Source organism: Toxotes jaculatrix, chromosome 7 (assembly GCF_017976425.1).
Source record: "Toxotes jaculatrix isolate fToxJac2 chromosome 7, fToxJac2.pri, whole genome shotgun sequence".
NCBI classification, from domain to species: Eukaryota; Metazoa; Chordata; class Actinopteri; family Toxotidae; genus Toxotes; species Toxotes jaculatrix.
The window spans coordinates 17,654,233-17,679,768 of record NC_054400.1 but is presented as its reverse complement, the minus strand read 5'-3'; the positions used below and the strand labels follow the sequence as shown (position 1 = coordinate 17,679,768).

Below are 25,536 nucleotides of genomic sequence, written 5' to 3'. Positions count from 1 at the left end.
AGGCCTTCAAAGATGTATGATAGAAGTTCATTTCTCTGTTCATGTGTCCTGGTACCATTGGAAGAAGTTCTGATTAAAAGGCTATTTACAGAATCCTTTCAAAAACTGCGTTGTACAAGACTTGGGATATGACGACCATCGCAACCATTAACACATTTATTTTCAGGAAGAGCTCCTCAGATCACATTTTATGTAACCAGTTTATCACTAGCATGAGAACTAGACTAATTGTATTGAAACTGTAATTTTATTTTGACTCGGAAAAGTTTAAACTAACAAAAGAGGTTAGCAAACATTTCACTTCAATATTGCACAGCCTGCAGCAACACCTGTTTCTGGCAACATTATTATTCCACTAGTTGCTTATGTAAATAATTCTTTCTTATTCTTTAGTCACAGGTCTTTAATCTTATCATTCTCCATTTTGTTCCATTGCCTTGAGGCTGGAGGTCGTTGTATGTCTCTGCTGCAAAGTATGGTAAAGGAGTTGTTATTGTTTCCTTCATGTCGTGAATTTTCCATTAGGAGAATTTTCCGTGTTTACCTTGGTGTTGTTGTTGATGTGGCACACCTCCCTACAGCCAATTACTGAACACCATTAAATAGATGCAGATGTTACAGCTGTGCACGACTGTGTTTGTGTTGCAGAGCAGGTTACTCTTTAGTTATAGAGCGATTTTGTTAGACTTTTAGTCTCCCGCAGGGTGTTCACCAGAAACTGATTAGACTGTCAAACTAATCATGTTTGTGGCAATACTGAGGAAAATTGGACTTTTTAATCCACAGACCACCGTCCTCTCCTTATTCCTCCCTTTTCCTTCCATCCTTCATTTTCCATTGTACCACACTGTTACTCAGGATCCACATCTGTGCCACATCAGGATGAATTAGAATACAATAATCAAATCACCCCAGCACCACCCCTCATTATATCCTCCTGCTCCTCTGCCGGTAAAAACCTTACCTCATTGTATCGTCGCAGTCACAAACATCCACAGCCGTGAAGCAGCACCACGCTCCATTACAATTCAATTCCACCCCCGCTTCCTCATTCAACCTTTGTAGTCATCCATAAATAGGACACAGGATATCTGTGTGTTATAGAAAAGAAGACTGCGCGTGACCCCACACACGCAGCCAGCTGTCTGAAGCAAAGAATCAGGATTTAGAGGACATAGATTTGTTGTAATGGGCACAGAAAATTATATATACGCAGCACATTTTCCAATTAAGGACTGAGGGGAATATTGCATAAGTTATCCAGTCTAAAACTAGAATTACGCTGTCAACAACAGCAGCATTATCACTCTCAGAGTTGGTTCAGAAGACTTTGTGGGCTTTTAATTACCTCTATTTTTTGATCTCTCTCTCTTTGACTTTTTTGTCTCCTTGTCCGATTCATCCCTCTCTAACTGTTCTTTTCTTTTTTCCCCTCTCTGCCTATACACTTCTTCCAATTTTTTTCTCAGTCTTGCCCTCAAGTGTTTCTGCTCATGGTCTTTCTTCCATCCCTCTTTGCTTTCTCATGATCCAAGCTTTGGTCCCCCATGCTACCACCCACCCACCTACCACATTCCCTGTTCTTCCTGCTCTCCTTAGGTCTGTGCTCTCCATCTCTAAAGACGTGGCCTCTCCAGTGATCAGGGAACACTTACATAACAGGCCTATGGTTGTAAAGCCTGTTCCTCAGGCTGCACAGCCTGCTAACGATATGTGCTAATCACCCACAATGTTGTTGTGATGGATAACAAAACACACACCCAGACATGAATACAACACCTGGCTATTTTGTTCCGTAATCACACAAAGAAAAGCTCATTTTGATCTTTAACTTCATGCACAAAAGAATGCAAACAAAAACCCACAACAGTACAATTGCTGTACATTAATCTCATAGTTGTCCTCAAAGGTACATCAGTGCATAAACACATATACATTTACGGGGATGTGCAGCACTAGACAGTTTGTGTAACTCACTCTTTTAGAGACACCAGGCTATAAAACACAGCTAATGACCTGTGAGGTGTTCCATGTGTCGTTTTATCTATTTGCAGCCATTTTTTTTTACCTTCTTACAAGCTGCATGTTCCAGTTTTACAGTGCACCCATAAACACACAGTTACCAGTTACGGTTCCTGTTGTCTTCCTCATAATGTTGGTCGTAACCATCAGCAGTGTTTATAATCCTTTTTCTGTTTCAGTATCCCATGGGTACGTTGGCAATGATCATCATTTTGCTACATGTAGGAACGTGTTGTGCAAGTTTACTGTTCTTTGGCTGTCTGATCTGCTGCTTTTTCTGCTCCATTTCACATAAAACAGATGCCTGTGGTTTGGTAACATGCAGCTTTATAGTTCAGTTATCAACAACTTCATGTCACATGGAGAGCTTTGAGGTTTGGGACAGTTCAGGAAGTTCTTATTCACTGCCACTTGTTGAAAACGAAGCACTTTGCTCACCAGACAGATTGAGAATGGTCTCTGCTAGTGGGGTGTTTTTTAAAAAAAACAAGACAGCTGAGGAGACCAGGTTGATCAGTTGCTTTGTTAACCATGTTTAGTAAGGCTTCACTGATCGGGCATTGTGTCCACAAACTTATTTTATTCACATTTCTTTTCAGTCCTTTCACTTGTCTATATGTGTTTCTGTGTGTATATCATTGCCCATGTGTTTTCAAGCACCTGTATACACACACGTTTATAAATTGCATTCCATCTCTGTCTGCGGCTGCCGTCATCAGCCAGTGATGAGTGTTGTGAAATACGGGATGGCCCCGTGGTATTTGACACTCAGGTGTTTTGGGGTAATTCACAGCCCAGTGCTGTTGACCAGGACGATTTGGTAATGACGAGGAAATGGAGGAGGCAGAAATACCAGGGTGCCAATGATGTCAGGGCCCCAATGATGAAGTAATTCTCCATTAATCATGCTGTTGCAGCTAATGATGAGAAAAAGGTTGAACTGTTGCTTGATAAAAATGCATCCTGACTACTGTATGACTGAATGTGACTTAATAGCAAAGCTACTGATTGTATGAAACATTTAAGCTTTAAATTGATCTTATATGATACTGAGGAGCTCTGCAAAAGATCTGCAAAAGATGAAGAAAGAAGGAGCAGAGCAGTGAAGAATGTAGAACTTATTTCTTAATGCTGATTTTCCCCCCTTTCTCCACAGGGACTGTATGTGTTTGCCGTGTACTTCGTCATGCACAACCAGCTGTGCTGGCCAACTAAAGCTAGTTACACAGTGGAGATGAGCGGCCATGACTCTCCTGACTCTACATACCAGGGCGGGGGACCCACCACTGTAGGGGGCGACATCAGCAAATCAACTCAGAATCTCATAAGCGCCATGGAGGAGGTATGACACACAGATACACACATGCACAGAGCTTAGTGAGTGATCAGAGAGACGGATACACTTGTATAATCAACGATAGACAAACTGTATATATTAGATTATGTGGATTTATTTACCCATACTCTCTGGTTCTAATGTTCTTAGCATTTATATTTTAGTAATGGTACACTTAATTTTCCACAGTCAACCGTATCCCGTCCCTGAACTATAATGGAAATTTATGGTCTTTTTTTTATGATCTGGGTTTCATGTCTCTAGATTTGGCCCTCACTTCTATTTGTTATGAAAACATTTTGCTCACAAAGTTTCCTGCACAGATACTGCGGCAACCTGAAAACTGGCTTACTAGTTGAACTTCAGCCTACTATACCTTCCATAGTTGCATCCACATACAGATTTTTCTATGCAGTGAGGACATTTTATCTGCTCTCACTTTCAGATTCAGCCCCAGTAGTGGTTTGGATAATGTGGCTGTGGGTGATCTGTGTTCTGTTGGACTTTGCTGCAGTGATGTACTTGTTTACTTGATATGAATGATATGAGTGATGGGCACAACTATGAGAACAAGGCCCAGTTTTTAAAGGAAATGTGATTTTTTTTTCTTTAAATAAAAAAAATTGTAGTCTTTGCTTTGCTTACTGCTTTCTGCTTTCCACCTTCTCACCTTCTCTCTTAGTCCGTTTTTTTTTTCCCATGCCCTCATTCCCATGGCTCTGTTTGCCCATTCCTGGTCCTCCTTCACACATTTCTCACATCAGCTGAGCGTGACTCCTCAGAGAACATTCATACTCACTCACTCAGACACACACACACACACACACACATTTGTCCTCTCTGCTTCAGACTCATTCTCATTATGTAACATCTGTGTAAAGTTGGGAGTGTGTGAATGGTTCAGTGTCCATAACTCCCACTAACACCCACATCAACTCCTCTTGTGAGTTTTCTGTCGGACCCGCACAATGCATTCAAACACACACATGAACCACTTCTGTAGCTGTAACTCCGTCTCCTCAACAACTTTGTCCCTGGAGAATACCCTATAAGGACAGAGTTGCTGAGAAGGAGAGAAGGAAGGAGATAAAAGAGGGCAGGTTTAACTTCATTACTCCTGGGAGCTCCCCCCTCCCTCTTTCTTTCTCTACACACAGGAATCCAGTAATCTTGTTTTATTCATGAGAGCACACTCCTGCCTCTCTGAGATTTGGCTACAGCCCAATAAGAAAAAAATAAGAGCTCAGACAGAGACCGCTAAGAGTGGCAGTCTAAGTGTTAGATGAGTGATGATTTGTGGAGTGGATTGGTTGAAACGAAATTGAAGTGAGATTAGAATAGTGAGATTAGTAACGTATAATTGGAGGTTTGAATATCTTATTGAAAGGTTTGAGTCAGCCCCTCGCTGCCTCCTCTCAGAGTGGACGTGACAGATCTGAGGCGCCTGCTGGTGCTTAATTCACCTCATAGGGACGCCCTGTACCAGTTACAGCCAAGCAAGCCTCAAAAACACACAGGCACACACACGTTTATGCATGTACATGGACAAATCAAGCATTCATAATAAATGAACACAGTGGAGAACAAGAGGAGGTAATTTGTTTGTCTGATTCTTGTGGAAAAGAAGAACATGTGTACAATGATGTTTTTGTTGTAAGAAAACTCAGATTCCTCTTTTTATTTCACTCTCTGACGTTTTCTGTCCCGTCACTCCTGCCTTTTGCTGTATGAATGCATGCGATCTAAACAAAACTGTGTTATCTAACAGTGCTGGCTGCACAATTTCCATGATGTTTGGCAGATTCAGTATGAAACCCTAAACCCACTGACCTCGCTCTCACCCCATGAACCTGCTGTGACCCTGTGGGTTGGCCTTAACCCTTTGGGGTGTTTGGACAACATGCACTCTGCCTGACCCTAACTCATCACAGCGGCTGACAGACGCAGCCATTCTCTGTATTAAGTGTTAATATGTGTGTGCGTGTGTCTGTGTGTGTATTGTGTGTGAGTGACTGTATGGATGATGTGAATGGTTGACCTGATCTTGCCCTGTGTTCACGTGAAGTTAATGTTTTTGGGTGTTCAACTAGTCTTTATCAACAACACATGAAGACAGTCTTATGAACTACAAGTACATAAATGTACTTTAAATATAAAATGACCTACATGACGATGTATATTAACTGGTTGCAAGGTACTTTATATGATGATCTTGAAATGTTTTATAAAAATAAATTTACTATCTATACTTTGTTGTTATGAAGGGAAAACCTCATATCTCACTAAATCAAATAGGCCAATAGCAAATATAACACATGCGTATAGTATTTGTGTGCACGTTTATTGTGTGTTTGCTCATATAACTGTACACTGTGTGTCTGTGGGTGTCAGGTGTCAGCAGACTGGGAGCGAGCGTCTCTGCGGCCCAGCAGTCAACCAAGCGGTGTGTTTAAACCCAGTCCTGTGATGGGGACGTACACCACCGAGGGAGGCTTCATCAACACCAACCTGGTCACCGCAGACGAAGAGTCGCAGGAGTTTGACGACCTCATATTTGCCTTAAAAACTGGTGAGGATCCCACCAACACAGAGATGAACTGTGCACTCACACATTCATGCTGTTTGTTTTGTGTAGAAGATTTTCGTACACTGCATCATTATGTGTTTGAGAAATTAGTTTTCATTTTTTAAAGCCAGAAAAGTACCATTATTGAGCTCAAAGAAGCTCAAAGCTCATCTGAACTTTCTTATTTCCATTCTGTATCTAATCTCTTAATAACACTGAATTGGAAATACGGCTGTGGTTTCCCCTAAAAAATGCAAAGATTCATACCTTCACGAATTTCATGTTGAAATTATGTATGGATTTTGGTTTTATTTTATTGATTTGCTTAACCCATGTTTAAGCTGACGTTTAATGGAGACCTGGCCAAGATAGGTAACAGCACAAACAGTAAAGTTTCCAGCAGATTACATGGCAGTAAAAGCAAATGACAAGAACACAGTATAATATTGAATTTCACCTTGAGTATCAACAGAATTATCAGAAAAGTATAAGTCCAAGTTTCCAGGTTACTTTTGGGTAAATGGTTACTCAAGCACTATGACGTCCTAACAAATTCACTTCCGGCACTTGAATATATATATATATATATATATATATATATATATATATATATATATATATATATATATATATATATATATATATATATATATAAGGATTTAACAAGATTAATTTGTTCAAGTCAGTCACGAACATTACTTGAGTCAAACTCTCACTGAAAACATCCTGTGAGCACTCCTGTCCAGTACTTTTCCACGAAATAAAAATAAAGGCACTATGGAGTATGCAAAGGTCAGCACACGCCCACACAATGTGGTTGCCACAATACTTTTTTTTTTTTTTTTTACCTTTTTTAAACCAAGAAAAATACAACATCCTTCTAAAATAAAACCATTTCAACCAGGCTTGGCACATGTGGCTTAAAAGCAAAAAATAGCAATGTTATAGAGAAACTGTGTAAATGTTAGGCTGAATAATATCAGAGACAGAAATGATAAAACATCTGCTTTTGGTGATTGAATTACAGAATATACACACACCTGCGCGCTCGTGTGTGTGTGTATATGTATGTATTTTGTCATTTCATAGTGTGCATATATGCTGTATCTGTAGCATAGCATCAGCCCTGCTTAGTCATTCTGCTGCTGGCCTTAAATCTCTCTGCTTCCATGGAAACCATTCTTCCTCTATCGTCATCAATGTTTAATGAGCTGAGGGCCCAAACTGCTCACTGATATATCACCGACACACACACACACATGCACTGTATAAACACGTGCGCAGACAGTCCTCTCCTCACTCTTTCAAATCAACTAGCTTCACAGTGTCTGAATGAGAATCAGACCCAGCTGGACAACAGCCAACAGGAGCCCCAGTACACCAGGACGCTCCTCTGCTGTTGATGTGAGACATTGCCAGAAAGGGAAGGGCTCCACTGGAGTCATTTTCACACACCCGAAAAATAACAAGTCTGGTGAAGTGAAGGTCTTCCACTGCAGACACGGCCCGGTGCTGTCTCTCTTGAACTGCTGCTATAATAAACTCTCTGACTTGAGTGCGATGAAATACTCACTTTCATAAATCTAATTTGAGAATCTACTTTAGTATCTAAATCTTTTTGCTGTCTGACGCTCTTCCTATCTTATTACATGTAGTGCGAAATGTGATGCCTATCTGCCAGCAAATTAAGCAAATATTATCCCATCAACAGGTAATAAGTATAAACTTTTGGACACTGTGAGGATGGTGAGGAAGCCACGAGCTTGAGTTATGCTGGTGTGGATGTAATTTAAAATGAGTACTAATCACTGTTAGTGTCAAATTGCAAAAGATACCACTGGAGATATGCAGCATTACCAAGTAGCGTTGTAAGGAATAATTGTAGCATATTATGTTGTCTGTTAAAATATGTGTGATTGTTTTCATTCTGCTTTTAGCTTATTTATAGATTTTTAAAACCTTTTGGGAAATGCAAGTGGAGACATCAAGAAGGTTGTTTTTAAGACAAGTTGTAATCAGAAAATGTGAATAATCAAGTTACTATACAATAGAATAGTTGACGTCTTTCTCTGTCCACTGTTCATCCCTTGATGTGTTTGTCTTTGGTTATTCATTGCCCTACAGATCATTGTCATTGTCTCTATTACTCTCCACCAATACCAAGTCATCCTGCTGCTAATGAACAGCTAACCATCTGAGCTTTACGTATATCCTAGTCAGTTTTAGTCCCCACATCATGGAAAGAGTAAGAGTCTGGTCTTCCAAACGGTGGTGAGAATGACTCTGGGAGAGATAAGAGATACGTAGTCAAGATAGACAGACCGACCTGATAAGACCCTAAAGTTAACAGAGACTGTTGGGTCACATTGAATTTCTCAGTTAATCTCTCAGGTTTCTGAAGAAGAGAAATAACTTTCAAGGAAAATAAATTAATCATTAACAGTTATTGAGTGATGCCAGGCCTCTGATGGCTTTGAGCCCATTAAAGCTACAGTCCTGAGGTTTGGTATGACTTTGCAAAGGAGGTTACCCAGCCTAAGGCTCAGCAGGCTTCAAATTTTGAAAACCACATCAAACTTAACTTTGTCTGAGCCTCACAGAATCTATTCAGCTACCTCAGTGCAGCATAGGCCTCTAGGAAGCAGCACTGCAGACCTGCTAGTAACACTTGCAACCATGGAGACAGCCAAATTAAAAGTCCTTCCTAACAGGTGTGAGTACAAGAGGCTCACGGGTGTTAATTAACAGGGATTAGGCTGAGAGGGTAGCGTTACACTGAGTAAAAAACTTAGACAGAGATAGCCTCTTACCCTCTTATTGATTGTATGCTGACAAGGTCAATCAGACCCAGAGGTGCGTGTTTGTATATATATATATATATATATATATATATATATATATATATATATATATATATATATATATATATATATATATATATATATATATATGTGTATATATGTGTATATATGTGTGTGTAAGTGTGTGTGTGTTTCACTCTCCATCTCAAGTAAACTGACAGTTGTAGCAGCAGGACATTTTTGTCTCTGAGCTGCTCTTCTCTTCACCTCTCTCCGCTGTCCTGAGTCCGTGTGCTGTCCAACCTTAAATAGCCCCCGGTCTGCGGGGAACAAGCCAGGGAATTTATTGGGCCTCTTGTCTGCAAACTCAGCAGTATGAAGTAATCATTCATATTATTCAGCGGTAGCAAAGAGGCAAGTTTGCAAGATTTAATTGAATCAAAGCAGTTGGCTCCTCGCACGTCTCTGGCTTGGCCTCGGGAAAATATAACTGTCAAGCGTGTGTGGAAACTCGAAAGTTACATTTTCACTAAGACAATCTGCTGATAAACTTGGCTTTATATTCGTCTGTATTCTGCAGTTAATTTTGCTCTACAAGCACTTTCCCAGTGACCTCTGACCTTCTCTTGGTCCAAACGTGTCACACTGAACTTATAACCTGGTGGTTTAATCTCAACCAGTCAGTCAGCAGTAAAGATAATTCGCTAATCAGAATTGCATAACTGCCTGATGGAGGTCAGTAACTAGTGCTGTAATGAGGGTCTTTGCACTTCATTTGGCAGTGAACCATTAACACACAGGCACACACGTACTCTCAACCCATGTACTCTATGTAGTACAACTGAGGGCTGAATATTAACATGTTTTACTGTTAAAGGGCAGCTCAGTGTCAGGAGGAGTCTTGGCATATCTGACTGCATGAAGGATATGGAGGCTCCTCCGGTTATGTCATAGGAGTCATACGTCACCTTACTCTAAAGGTTACGGTTTAATGCATAAAGCAAAGGTTTCAACCTGGGACAATTAATATATATGTCATGTTATATGAATCTGAGAATGTCAAAGAAATATTATTAAAAACAAGGGAAAGCACAAAATATGTTTAGATGATTGATGATTTTTTTGTTTTTCAAGTAAGTAGTAAAGCCGCAGTGTTCATGGAATTGTTTGAAATGCCCTGTCTCACAACATGGAGATAGCCTTGCAACTGTTGCTAGATTATTGCAAAAAGTTATCTTGTTTCTTGGTACATTGCCTAACTCTCCACAGAAAAAAACACTGAACTCTTGAGATGTCCTGCAAGCAAACAGGCAGCACTGAAAACAGTCAGTATATTTGGTGCATAAAGCGTGGTGTGGGAGAAGAGCTGTGTGATGTGTTTTAATCTACAAGAAATATGTCGTAGCCAAACTGCTTAAAAACAAAGGAGTGTGACTCTGAATACTTACTATAATAACAGTGTATCATAACTCAACATGTCACTGTTACATACTTTGACATATAGTGAGTTTGACTTTGTTTGACCACCTAGTCTTACATCAGTCAGCCTGCTCCATTTCCATGACGATGCCATGACTGATCAGATACAATGCATTATGCCGTCCAATAACCCAGAGATTATTTTATGACATATGGAGTCAATTACATAATACTATGTCCTCACCAATAGGACAAATGTGACACATAATCATCACTGGAAATGATCCGATGAACCGATGAGGCTGTGGATGTTAGATGTTCCAGCTGGAACATATGAAGACCTCAACGAAAGAAAACACACCCACTGCAGAAATTCACATCCACATAAATAAATAAATACAAAGAAACTAATCGTGCTTTTGGACTGAATCGTAATGAAACTCTATGTGTGTGTGTGTGTGTGTGTGTTTTAGGGACCGGCCTTAATGTCAGCGATAACGAGTCCATTCCCGGAAGCCACGACGGAGGGAGCGTCACCAACTCCCAGATAGTCGAGCTGAGACGAATCCCCATCGCAGACACACACCTCTAACCTTTTCACCTCACACAGATCCCCTCTCCTTTATTCTTCATATCCGAAAGAAAAATTACAACACAGTATTTTTATATTATAAAATGCTTTTGCACTAAAACAGTTTTTTAATAGAACATTTTCATATAGATGTTTGATATTGTATGTGATTTTTACTGTACATCTGTTTTTATATATATATATATATATATGACCCTATACATAAATGTTTTACTAAATTAAGTTTTTTTAAGTCCTTGTTGGAGTTTCTGAATGTATATTTTGATTTAGATTTTTTTTTCTGTAGAGATCTAGCAAATGAGATAGCCAGATGTGCCCCTTTAGCACAACTTCTGCTGCTGAGGATGGAGATTGTGTAACACTGTTAATAAATAATGTACCTTATTTTATATTTGGATATGCTTATTCCATTTTACAGCTTATAACCTGTCAAAGAAGCATTTTACTACTGGAGTTGGGGAGGGGGGTTGGCCTCTTTGGTGGTTATGTAAGTATGTCACCATGAGGGGTCAGAGGTCACAAGCTCACGAAGGATGGTTTGTGTGAGTGATCACTGAAATTTCACAACCTGGTTCTATGCCGAGTAGAGGCCTGACTGCTCTGCCGCTGAGAGCGATGAACGAGCTTGTCTGAAAATAAGAAAAATGAATTCTGCTGTGTGAAGAATCGGCAGGTGTGAATGTACAAGCAAACATTCCCCTTTCAGCTCTGACAGCAGCTTTGAACCTCTTTGGAATCCATCATTTACTTGACCCTTGTGCCGACCTCAACTCGACTTCTGAATTTGGTTAGTGAGGGGTTTACAAGAGGAAACAAAGAAAAGACACTGAGGCTGAGGTTTAAGAACCATCCAGCAAATTCATTTGTTACAGCACCTTGCTCATTACAGCCTCTCTTCCAGGTTCATGGTGGATGGTTGAAGTCGTGATCCCAGCAGATAATGAGAGAGCAGCAGTAGCAGGAGATGAGTGTGCCACTTGAAGATATTTTGACACTAAGGAAGCGGCTACAAAGTGTTGTCTCTTGATGAATCTCCCTCCCACTGGCTAATGGCCTCATTCTCCTTCCTGGAGGCAAGTGGAGGTGAGACTGTGAAGGGAAGAAAAAATGGATTTCTTTCTTTTTTTTCCACACATGAAGTGGTTTATTTTTATTTAGCAAATGAATCAGTTTACCTTGTTCGTAAACTTAGAAGAACATATTGATCCTTCTCTCCCAACTCGCTATAGTGGGAGAGATGGCAGCATAGCAGAACTTTTCTTTTCCTCTGTTTTTATTTATTTATTTGTTTGTTTGTTTGTTTGTTCATTTATTTATTTTTAAGCTCCACTGTGGCACTTTTCCACTCTGACAGGAAAAGCAGTGAGCAAACTTTGTCCGGAGTGGAGGGGTTGAGAAGTTTCTCAAATGCCTCTACCATGAAAAAAAAAAAAAAAAAAAAGCAGCATCTCAGAGCACAACAATGTTAAGTGCGTGCCTCCTCTGTTTCCTATGAGATGATTACATCACTTTGAGACCCATCTTTAAGCCTTCGGTGGGAGTCTCTCCTCTGGGATTTGAAGGGAAAACATTGCTGTAATGAGCAAAGGAGTCATCTCTCCATTTAACAAGATAACACTCCGCCGTTTAATGGCAGCGGCTTCTGGGTTTGTTTTCGAGCTTGTGACAGCGCAGTAAGAACTTCTGAATGTCATCTAGCGTTTCCAAGGGGTCTGTTTTATTGTTTACCACCTTCTAAGAAAAGCAGTGAAGACACAAGCAATTAATTTGCATGCGTTATTGCAGCCTGACATCATGGCAACATTACAGCTCCAGCATATTTCCATTATGCATCCATTAGAGTGAACTGCGTTACCTGTAGACTGCATTATGTCATCATTTTAAATGAGATATGGTGCAAAGAACATCAGTAATTTTGGAAGCAGCAAGATGACAACTAGAATGGATCTGCTGCAAAGGAAGCGCTGACTGACCTTTAGTCAGATGTGCTGATGAGCATCGAAATTAACAAGTGCATAAAAACTGCTGACAACTCGTCACCCCAGTACACATGGCGTATTTTACTACATATGCTAGTTATGTAATCAGCTACAGTCTACGCAGTCCTGCCACAATCTTATCTTGAATTGGAGGTCAAGTGTTTGACTAGGAACCAGGCTCAGACCAGGCCAAGCGAGTTTATGAACCCTGAGAAACTGGGGCCTGTTTCAGCAAAGCGATTTTGTGAGAACACTGCAAAATGCAAATGGTGGCATTGTCTGGCTGGTGGCTTAGCTTAGCATAACGACTGGAAAGAGGGGGAAGATATCTCACCTGTTTCTTCCCAAAGCTAATTTGGGCAAAGCTGAACCTTTGCCCAAATATGATTAAATGTATAAGGTGCTACTGTAAAATTAGTTCTTTTAAAGAGACACTTTCAGATTTGTGAGACACTGCTTTGTTTTATGCGCAGCTCTTTACTGAGCCTCACATGAGATGAGAAGATCTTTAGTAAAAGCATTCAAATTAACTGAATCATCTCTCTGAGCCGTAGAGGGGAAAGCAATTAAAACAGACACAGCAAATAGCTCGATGTCCCAACCCACCAGCCTCAGTCCCAGAGACACCAGACTGCAGGCAAACATGTTTATGTTGAAGTTCTTTTTCTCTTCTCACCTGCGTGCCCTCTCTATCTATCTTTCTGTACCCAGGGGGAACGACAGAGAGAAGACAGCAGACAACCAGGAAACAGCTGATTCACAACTCGCCCACAGTCCGCCTGTACGGAGGCTCAGATGATGACTCTGCATATTTTGCTGTCAGCGAATCACCACATCCTCCGGCCTCGGTTGTCTGACAAAATAAAAGAGGGGAAACAGCAAACATAGTATGATGAAAAGACATATTCCCATTGGTCATGTCCTATTTTAGGCACTTTGAGTGATCTCTTTCTTTTAACACCTGGCATGGCCTTGCTGGTGAAGTAATCACTGGGTTTGTATGTGGGAAAATTTGTCTTTCACAATATTTGCAAAGAAAAAAAGACATAGGAGATGAAGTTACACCCCCCCCCCTCCAAACAATAAGAAACACGGCATTGTGTTTATTTATGTACTTTCAGTGACGTTCAGCTGAAGTTTATTATGACAGCAACAATCTTCGTGGATTCCATCATTCTTTAAATTCAATGGAAAGGGTGTGAATTTCTGAAACGTGATAATGCCACCTTTTGACTGTTTTCTCTTTCTCTTTCCTCCACAACATAATGAATGTAATAAGACCCCACTTTAATTCTTCGGGCTCTGAATAAGTGCGCAGTTTAGGTGGATACAAACCAGTCAAACCTTTTAATGTAACATCCAGCTCCTTATCTCAGACTACAATAGAGTGACCCAGTTCCACCCACACAGTGAAGCCTGGCAGCCACAGTCCTCGTCTGTTAAATCAAGTGAGTCAGGAGGTGAAAGACGGGACAGACAGAGGAACAACAAACAAACAAAATGAACTTGTTGCCCTAGTTGACATCCCTGTTTTTCTTTCATTCACATCCTTAAAATGATCCGTGCTGTACACATTTCAGCCTTCCTGTGGGGAAACTGCACATTCGAGGTTATGGCTGGACACGTACATCTTGAGCTCTGAAAGTCTCACAGAGTAGAAGACTTTATCTGTCACTGTAAACATCCCTCATTAGAATTACCTTGGCAGCGCAGGTGTAATTTGATCAGCCAATCAACTCCCTGGGACATCTGTCAGATAATCAATAACTTGCTTAAAGGTCATTTGAATTTGATTTGATGAATTTAATTTGAGTGGTTTAACTCCCCATAGAAGTTACTATTAGGCTTTCAAGGTAAGATCAAATTGAGAAGTTATTGATGCATCAGATAGATGTAGACGTAACACACTGCTGTGTATGCACACCTTGCTTTAACTTTCCCAACAGATAATATAACTTTTCTTTCCAAACTCAGACAGACTGCTGAATAAGCACCACTGTCTAAATTCATGACCTCAGAATTCAGCCGAGTTCAAGTGTGGGTGATTTGCGCTGCTAGTAAGCATTTGTGAACGTCTGTATTACGCACATGGCGCTTGTGCTCCCACTGCATTCCCCATGCTCCTGTTAGCCTTCCCTGAAACACACCATACATGTAAAAAAAAAGGACAGACTGACTCACAGCAGAAGGCTGAAAGTACACATGTTTAAATGAGGGTGATTTAGTACACGTGTTTGCATATGTTAAAGCTATCTTCCTATCTTTCCTCGTGTCTGTGGAAGGAAACAGACAATCAGCTCAGTGAGGACGTGATGCAAATATGTACCTGCATCAGTGTACATGCATGTGTGCGTGTTTGCCTGTGTAAACATATGAGCACGTTGTAGTCTATTGCCCCTCATTAAGACAGCAAATGATGACATTCTCTATAATGAGAACAGAGAGTGCTTCTCTTTCTACACTTCGACAACCCAAAGTGACTTAGAACACCTTGTCATCCGCTGTCAATTACTTTGCACTCATCGCTGTTACACTGCTGCGTCTGACATCACCGACAAGTCCTGGGCGGTGTCCGGTGGCTTCAGCTGTGCCATTGGTGTCACACTGCTTGAAAAACTTTGAGTAAGTGTTTATTCTTGGCTGATTAGGTGAAGACTTTGGCCTTCTACAGCCTAATATGGAAGTATGTCAGGGTCAATACCACTTTATTGTAAGATACTACACTACTATCTAACTAACTAACTACACTTTGGTGTTGTTGCTCAGGCTGCACTGCACTCTGGTCTGGTGATGTCTGTGCCCTTTAATTCACACAGTCAAATTTATTAAGCTATAAATAATTTCTTTATTCTATGAAAATCAAGTTTAATTTGTTAAACAAATTACTTAAAATAGACGAAAACACTGAAAGAACACATTTTGTTTGTTGATGTACAGTTTTTCTCTTACATTCAGTGAAGTATTTTCAGAAGCGGAGATCAGGATCTGCATTTTTAGGTATGATGTGGGTTGTTATTTGGGTGTTAAAAAAAAAAACAAACAAACTGAAACCAACCTTTGTTTCTGTCTCACAGTGTGCCAGCCAACCTGACAGCTTTAAAGACATTTTATTCTCGACATTTAGTTACTTCTCTCTGGCAGCATGAATGAATTATTTAACCACAATTAATGAATAAATCATCAATCACAAGTTATAAATTCCACATTAAATGTTATTATATAATCTATTATCTTCCTTACACTGGGTGAATGTAGGGAAAAGAGAGCATAGAAAATGGGATGGAATTGTAAGGATGTGAATGTGTGTAACTTGAGTCTGTTTCTAGTTTGGCAAGTTCTCCACAAGAAAACTATTAAACTACTCAGTAGGTTTTTTGGGGTTTTTTTTTTGTTTGTTTGTTTGTTTGTTTGTTTTTGTAACAAAGCACTCATGTACATAAAGGTTCATAAAATACACTGAAAGCAAGGTCCAAACCAACAATTTTTCCGCTTCTCATTTGAACAAACACATTCTACTTAAATTAATTTCAAAGACTGTACTAAATTAAGTTAATTAGAATAGATGAGATGCAGTTGAGTAGTTGGATGCCGGTCGTATTTTCAGGGAGTCCAGCGTTCGCTCAGTTTTTATTTGAAGCTGCTGACACCCAGGTCAGATAACATGACCTTCTGAGTCTTTTCCGTCCACTGACTCCAAAGGTCAGGGAGATTAAAAGAGAGCCTTGCGGAGGTGTAGCTGCGAGTACTGGAGCAAACAGGATGTTTTAAGCTATAGACATAGGCATCATAGATCAATACAGCATGTTTATTGATATGAGCATGTGGTTGATTGAAGCTGACAGTGGAGCAGAGCAGATCTGTACAACGAATTCAACTTTAGTGAAGAAAAGAAAAGAATGAAGGAAAAGAGATCAAAACCGACTTTCCCTTTGGTTGGGCTTCTGGATGTGTCTTTGATGCCTTCCACTGTTTCTCAGCCATGTTCCAGTGTGCGCAGTGTATTGTAGCTGCAGGCTGTAACTGCTCTATGAAATGCGATTCTGCAAAATGAAAAGCAACGCTGTCTGTGAAGACCTTGCCAACATGGCTGACTGCAGGGGGGAGAGGGGGGCATAAATGCAGGGTTGTACGTAATCAACAGGGGTAGACATATCATGTCTGCAGATGACACTCTGTCTTGTTGTCACTATGCTGTCTGGTTGGCAAGAAAACTAGGCCGTCCCCTCTGTGGCATGTGTTTGCTTGTGCTTATCAGTTTGTACTTTTATGTATGACCCATGTATTTTGTTTGTGTGTGTACAAACACATGCATGAGGCCATACAGGCATGTAAAATCACTGTATGGCCCTCACTGCATGCCTGTGCGTGAGCATACTGTACCCTTTCATATGCTTGAAAGCTGACACTGAAGCTATAGCGGCCTGGTTGCCATATATATTTTTAACCCGCTCCATCAGCCTGAAATATAGTGGTCACGTTTGGACAGATGGTTTGTTTTGCTGGGAACACAGACCTTTCTGCGGCCCACAAACCATCAGAGTCGGGAGAAAGGGTTGCTGGACAGGTTTCAGATCTGAAGAAACACTGTCATAAGAAATGCTGTGTTCCATTGCAGGTCAAGTCTGTAGAACTGGTGTCTCTGCAATCTGTGCTGTCAACTCTACCACTACCATACCTGAGTGTGCACGTGTGCTCAAAGTGAATGTTTTCTCCTGTGTGTGTGTGTGTTTGTACTTGTATGGCAGTGTGAGGACATATTGGGAAAGTGAGGACAATTTGCCTGGTCCCCACTTTTTGACACACCTCAAACTGGCTGGTTAAGGGTTACGATTTGGTTCTAGGGTTAATTTTAGAATTGGGATTAGGTTAAGGTTAGGGTAAGGAGCTAGGGAACGCATTATGTCAGGGAGTGTCCTCATAAAGATAGATGTACAAACGTGTGTGTACCTTGATAAAGCATTTCAGAGTCGCCAGCTATCTGTGGCAAGGAGTAAAGTCGGTTACAAACTCTCTAACTGTGTTCCCCTCTCCGTCTCTGTATCTCTGTCTCTCTCCCTGACTGGAGTACATTGCTCAGCAGGCTGAGACCAGTTCTTGCTTATCACCCACCAGTTGCTTTTGCTGTGGCAGCTTAATACATGTGAGGGAGAGATAGCTGCCCTCTTCTCATCTTCTGGCTGTTTAGTGTGAACACCACATTCGCAGCCATGACCACCAGTGACATCATCATCATCATCACCAGTATCAGCAGCAGCAGCATCATGACAATAACAAATTATGTATTTATTATTACCACCAAACATTTAGGGAGGCAACTTTACCATTTTGAGAATTCAAACTGGAAAATATACCCATTACCAACCACCTAAGTCACTGTGTTTAATTTGCTAATTTCATTTCAGCTCAGTCCTGTTTGCGTCACTTAAAAGTAAATTAGAATAAATATCATTCAGATGAGTAAATGTTGTTTGTCTGGAGAGGGAGAGCACTCTCTGACCCCAGCGGTAAGGATGGGCTCTATAAATACCACAGCCTGAGCTCAGTAAGTGGAAATGTGGGCTATCGTGCTGGCAGATATCACTTACAGCTGTTATTAGCATCTACAGGCACGACTAAAAGATAACAGGCCACTGGAAAAGGACAACAACTAAACAATAGAAGAGGGAAGTGGGGAGAAAGTTGCTGTAGTGGAGCAATACAGAGGAAAACCAGCTGTGATCTCAGTGGAGGGTCCTGTGACCTTTCTAAAGGAAATGACACATCAGAGAGGGAAAGTCATCATGTCACACTAGTCCCTCTGTGTGTGCTCAGCCAGACTCAGCTGGTTTGATCCAGCAGTTCGTCTGCACCAGCACCAGCAGCAGAGGCAGTAGCATGAGGCAAAGTAACCGGTCCGATCAGGCTCTGACTGCGTATGAGAACAATATCAGTCATTGTTGAGTGTCCGTAATGAAATGTCAAACGCAAGGCGGTCAGGGCAGGACCTGAGGGCTGGCAGTGAGGAAGCTGACTGTCCATCCCAGAACAATGGAGTCACTGTGATGAGTTTATGAGGCCGCTGATGAGAACAAAAGTACAAGTGAAGTTTTCATCAAGTTTCATATTAGCTATAACTTCTCTCTTCCGTTATGACTTCCCCACAGCCACATGCTCTGATAGAGAGTCCATGATCCGTATCCAAGAACTGAGGACAGACACTGTTTTTAGAAATTGTTCTCCAGTGCATCCATCCCTTCCACACAGATCTCTCACCTCGATGTTACGCTGTTGATGGTACCTTGAATATCTTTACCAGGAAGCGTTTGTTGGGAGTTAATGTGATCTTTTTATATGCCGCATGCTTCTTGGGTCATATTGTTTGTAGTTGCCCACCTGTTGCTCCACATCGGCAGGCGTGGAGAACAACAGAGGGAACCACATGCAGAGTGTGTTCTTAGTAGCGTTACAGTTAGCCGCGTGGGTGTTTAGGTGTTTTAACCAAGCACAATAATGAACTTTGCAATGTGATTTTGTCCATTGAAATTCTTTATTGAAGACAAGACACGATGACAAATTTAGAAATGTACAATCTGGTCAGGATTAAGAATTTGTTATGGTTGTCAGTGGTGTATGTTGTTTGCATAAATTACACCTGAACTTGGATGTGTTAGTGTGACAAAATAACAGAAAAAGCTCATTAGGTGACAAAATGCAGTGACGTTAAAAATAGGTTTACTTTCAGAGACGCATGACGTTTATAGTCTATTCAAGACTTCAGCTGGCTCTGCTGTGTTGTATCAGTGCAAACAGCCTTGAAATTGGCCTCAAGATCCCTTCATAGCTCCACCTGAAAATGTAGCAGCACCTTAAATGGTCTCATGTTAAACTGCATTTTTGTATTGCACAAAACACAGAGCAGAGACCTAGTTTTTCTTGTGGATTACGAAGACGTAAAAATAATCTCACTGTAGCAAGGTGTTGGACACCAACTACTGTATAAAATTACATGCTAAGATGTCTTTGACATTCACCTTATAAAACATCCATGTCAAAACTGTCTTCATCCAGTTTCCTGTGAAAAGGAGCAGGAATCAAGGAGAGGCTGAGCACAGGGTGAGCAGAGAGTGAACCGGTCAGAAGATGATTGCACTGATATGTGTCACACATTCCTTTGTGTCTGCTCAGCTCACAGTGACGATGAACAAAGCTCTCGGCAGCAGTCAACTGCTGTAACTCCTCACATTTGGAGGGAAAAGAGACGAGCAGCCAAAAACTGACTCAGTTTGATGAAATGAGAGAGGCCTTTTAATCTCTCTCTCTCTCTCTCTCTCTCTCTCTCTCTCTCTCTCTCTCTCTCTTTTTTTTCTCTGGGCAGCCGCCCCAAATGATTAAAATGAGTCACAGAACTGGAGTAGACCGGACCGGGCTGCCCTTGTCCTAAAGTGACTCTTGGGTATGTGTCTCTAATGGAAAATAGTGAAAACAGTGAGGGACAGAGGAAGAAAACGAGTCTATTTTGTGAAATTGGACATCCAGTTGTAAGAAAAAATAAAAATAAAAAATAACAAAAATGACAAAGTGATTGAAAAGATGTGACGCAATTTTGAATACAACAGGAAAAAGGGTATTGTGGAATCAGGGAGGCAGCTTCCTTGGTACTAAAGAAAAAGCACATAGTACACTGCTGATTTATACCACGTGGAAGGGGAAACTGTGAGAACTGTGTGTGTGTGTGTGTGTGTGTGTGTTGTGTAGTCAGATGTTGGAGTAGGAAGCAGCATGGGTGGAACTAGCAAGGGTGTGGTCCATCCCCTTTTTCCTATTGGCTAATTCCTGTCAGCTGAAACACTCAGCCTCCACCCAAAGACAGGACCCTCATGACTCAGTGGTGATTCAAGGCTCAGAGTGGAGAGGAGAAGGGACAGAAACTGAAAGAAAGGAAATACAGCATGATTTACAACAGAGAGAGGAATAAAAGAATGAGTCACTAAAGAAATAAAAACCGAATCGCTTTTAAGAAGGAGAAGCTGGCATGACTTAGAGGAAGTTGAAAGTTAAAGAGAAACTAAACAGATGGGACAATATGAAGGAAGTGGAAATATGAAATATGAATTTGGATGAATTGAGCTTTGTCTCGGAAAGTTGCAGGAGGGAGTTAAGCGTCTCGCTAATCAGATACCACCTCCTCTCACATCCCTCTGTCTCCGCTGCACAACAAAGTTTGCCAAAACTCACAGGCCTGACACAAGATTCAGCCTCGCTCCAAATATTCTCACGTCATCTCCACTGATAATTAACATGAGAGTGGCGCAGGAGTTTTGACGCACGTTCTGACTTCTACGGAAGAAACTGCATATGTAAGAGTGTTTCGGTGTGACAGTGACAACTGGAAAAAGTTTAACAATTATAACTTGTCGTAGGTCATTTATCTGTTGTGTAACGCCGGTCTGCCATGTTCTCTGATGTCACACAGCCAACTCAAATCCCATCAACATTTCAGCAGCTCTCGCTTTGTTATGATTAATCTCTTCTGTGGCTTTCATCAAATTGTCATTAGGACACAACCACAAGTGTTTCTAGGGGACAATGTGGACACAGAACTCAGTCTTATGATGAAACGTGCGTGTGCTCAGACTTGACTGTGTGTTTCTGTGTGGGTTTCTATGTGTGTGTGTGTGTGTGTTTTTCTTCCCCTTGTTTAGGCACCTGGTCATTCCTATCTATTCTGCTGGATTCACCTTCACAGACACCAGCTGGGGTGACTGACCATGTTGTTAACATGGCAGTCTAAACCAAGGAGTGTATGTAGGCTCAGGGGAATGCCCACCGTTTCCAGTCCAGTTCAGACCAGATGGATTCTGGAACATGAGCTGGAGTCCCGGGGTTTGTCTGGCAAGAAGTTTAAGGAACAAGACGTTAATGTGTTGTCAGCAGAAGGGGGCTATGTTATACCTGAGATGCTGACAAAATGTTGGATTGGATTAGTGCTTGTTTTTATATAGCTCTTCACTTACAGCTGAAGTTTAAACAATATTACTCAGCTGAACACAGCATCTTGATGAGACATTTTCCCTGTCTCCTCAAAGGCCATTAAACCTCTCAACAACCTTCTAGCTTGAGATGCTGATAAAAAAATTATCTGAGAAACAACAACAAACGGGTAGCCTCTGGAAAGAGTAAAGAAAAAATGGTGTAGATACATATCAAATTATGGAACACAAACCTGTCTCTCTGCGATCTGGACTCGTGTCAGCTCTTTACAATCAAGCTGCTTCTGCTGCAGGGTCGTTTTTAATGTCAGCTCATATATAGACTAATCAGCTGCAAGTGTCCCAGTCCTATTTTGAGTAAGGCCAAAGAGAAGTTTTTATGACTTCTTCTCACTGTAAAGAGGGTTTATGTCTTAACAATTGCAACAGCAGAGGCAGCAAGTATAAACTGAAAATAGCATCATTTTGCCTCAAGCCCATCAACATGCATTCTTGTAAACATTTACTCAGCAGCTTTAATGGTGTAAAATGAACAAAGACCTACAGAATGTGTTAAAGTAAACAGGCACTGGGGTGTTTTATGATTTGGAAATGATTTTTTGGGGAAAAAACTGAAACACTTTCATGAGAGATAAGAAAAAAAATAGTACTTTTACTGACGTTTTATTTTGCCGCAGCTCCGCAGTTGATGAAGTTGGAGCTTTTTTGCGAGCACCACCACTAACCCACTAACAAAACCCCTTTTAGACCTGTAAACACTTGAGCATTTACCCTTCTGAAGCTGTATTGTACAACTTGCCCCATTTCACGGTATGGATATGGCCACCAGGCTATTTTGGAAGTCACTGGGCTATCACCTACAGGGTGTTAAACAGAGGGATCTGGGTTAGAGAAGAAAGGCCATGTGATGTTTGGAACCTACTGTGTGCACAACACCAGTGATGGCCTAGAAACCATAGGCTGCATGTTGACCCACAAAACCAGGCAGATATAGTTGAAGTTCAGGAAAGCTAAAATATGAAATTATACAAATCATGTTAATTATAAGCTGTGGAAGTAGATGTAAGAATGTAAAATAGAAGTAAAGTCATGAAGTATGCAATATATTATGATAAAGAGATGTATGGGGACAGAGAGAAAAAAGGGGTTGCAAAGAAGGAGAGATTTGTATCAGAAAATATCTATAATATAGAGTTATAGATATACTAAAAAGAAAAAGAGTGTGACCCTCATGGTAAGCTCTCTGCCGCATAGGCGAGATTGTAGAGAGGACAACGTATAATTTGCCTGGAAGGAATGTGCATCCAGTGGGGAGGAGAGTGGCAGGAGTTTCAGATTAGAGGAGCGGGGAAGTGGTAAAGGTGGAACAAGTGCAGAGATGAAAGGGTGAAAGGGTTTAGGAGGGAAGGATGGGGAAGAGGCGACAGATTGGATGTTTGGAAGGCAGAGGGTTGAAATAACAGCGAGAAGTGACTGGAAAGCTTGGACACGCTGCCCACCAGACAGCCCGCCCTCTGCAGGCCCCCACTGCACCTGTTGTTTTTCAGGAGCGAGAGGCACAAGGGGGGTGGGTGGGATTGGGTGGGCAGTTGAGGGGTTGGGGAGAGTCTTTGCTCCCTGTGACTCAGGAGAATCTGAGCAGGCTCGGCGAGGGAGAGTTAAAGCTGAGCAGGGACTTTGCAAAAGACCCAAGAGGAGGGGGGGGGTTGTTCGAGCGGGGGGATGAGAGCTATGCTATGAGTCAGCCATGGCTAAAAAAGGAAACTGAGCAACTTCCACTGGGGACCAGTGGTGTAAAATAAGACGAGCAGTGAAACAGCACTGTTCAGCCTGGCCTCTCATCTCCTTGAAACAGAACATAAGGTGACCAAGGACTCCAGGTGGGAGGGGGGGGGGGTGCATAAAAAGCACATCATGTTTCACCTTGGGTAATGCTTGACTTGGTGGCATGCCATTAGATATCATCTTTTATAGGCCACAAATAGACTAAATAGCACCTAATAACAAGCATGAAAAGGGACATCAGAGCAACTAAAATCACCTGTGATCTTAATTTCCAAGTAGTTTCGAGGTTATTTTGTGTACCCCCTGCATCTACTCTCTCAGATACAGCTTCATCTCTGATTGAATGAATTAGTGAAGGAGATTACAGATGCTATATTAAGACCCCTTGAGACACACATAGCTATAAATGCAGACATATAATCAATTCACCTCTTAACAAGGTATTAGCTAGAAGTTCTCTGTGGTTTAGTGTCTTTTTTTAGGGCCACAACAGAATTTCACCCACACTACGTTCTGGAGCCAAATCCTCTGTGACATAACAGGAGAGGTAGAGTGTCACTGGCAAAGATGTCTCCCATTCCTCCACTCGTGCTCTAAGGATAGAGCAGAGCAGTGCACCCAGTAATCTGAGTTGCATGGTACACTGCTTCGCTTCATGCTGTTTGGTACACTTTGAACATACAGGCGTGTTGGTCATGTCAGTCTGGCAGTTTTTGTGCTTGGGTCCACGTCACGCAAAGTCCTTCTGACAAGGTTATACCATAACCTTGTCAGAACCCATAGTCATAGAAGCAGCTTTGGCCTCTGCACAGCTTTTCAAACACATCTGGTGATTAAATGAGACTTTAGATAGCAACTTAAGGGGTGAAAGGCAACAATGAGGATGCATGAAATGCTGAAAAAGAGAGAAATGGCAAGTAAGGCATCTGTCCAAATGCAGTCTGTCAGAAATGAACTCTGGGTGACTTTTTCCTTGTGGCCTGGCTCCGACAGGATTTTAAAGTATTATAATCAGGCCCGACGAAGCGTTCTGTTTGCCTCTGCTGACTTGGATGAATGCATAAGCTGAAGAGCACAGCTGACATCCTACCTACACAAGAGTATAGCTATCTAATCTCTCTGCAGCGTGAATAACAGAAATCAAACTGACGTCATTATCCACTGTGCGCTGAGCTTGTTTTTGCATGGTTCAGTTATAACAGCTACTTTAGGGACAGATCCACAACTTCTCATCTTATGTCTCATGGGTATATATATTATTTAACTTTGGACAATTAAAATAACACCTAATATCACCCTCAGTACCTTGAACCTGGCCTCTTCCTTGAAAAACATCTATTTTGGCCATTGCCAGTCCTCCAGTGGGAGCAAAAAGAGGTGCAAGCGGTGCAGGACTTCCTGGCCGTAGCAATGGCAAGGTCTTGAACTTGTGCTGCTGCGTAAGAGTTGCAAACATGCCAGTGGAGGAGACCGGTGGAGAGCAGTGCAAGTGTGTATGCGTGTGTGTGTGAAGGATGGTCAGAGGTGGAATGCTGACCATGCTGGGACTCTGGTATGCCAGGGATGGGAGTCCTGGCATGGGAACATAGCAGAGTGTCACTCTGGCTATCGGGTTCCTGTCCATACTAAACATGGAGGCTCACAGCAGCTCATCCAGCTCCACTGAGGATATTTAAAAGGATTTTCAATTAGCCCCATTATCATAAATTACACTCAGTCTGTGTGTCAAGGCCGTTGTGCCTTGATACTGATAGCCACAGCAAATTCCCTCTCTTTCTTTGAGAAAAAAACAACAATTACATTTTGGTATAGTGCACAGAAAACACAACACATCAGTGAGGTGAGGACAGACTCTGGAGACTTGGGGCTGAGATTAGAAGAGGAATCTGACATCTGTCTTTCATGGAGGGACTAATTTAGAGTCAAGTAGTCTACAAACTGACAAGTGACATGTACAGTTTATGTGCAGCAGCTGCTGTTGACATGCGTGCACTGTATCAATATTCATTTAAAATGTTTTCGCAGTGACAGGGTGCATGCACACGTGTGTTGACACAGACAATATGC

At 41.5% G+C, this 25,536-nt stretch overlaps 1 protein-coding gene across 1 annotated transcript in view; it reads left to right on the top strand.

The window, feature by feature from the left end:
• adgrv1 (adhesion G protein-coupled receptor V1) overlaps nt 1-11,071 on the top strand; it is a 97,271-nt gene extending 86,200 nt beyond the window's left edge. The window contains exons 92-94 of the mRNA XM_041043098.1: nt 3,179-3,364; nt 5,750-5,927; nt 10,618-11,071. Coding sequence (XP_040899032.1) covers nt 3,179-3,364; nt 5,750-5,927; nt 10,618-10,736 — 483 coding nt within the window. The 3' untranslated portion in view covers nt 10,737-11,071. The remainder of the gene's footprint in view (nt 1-3,178; nt 3,365-5,749; nt 5,928-10,617) is intronic.
• Nucleotides 11,072-25,536: the final 14,465 nt, after the last annotated feature.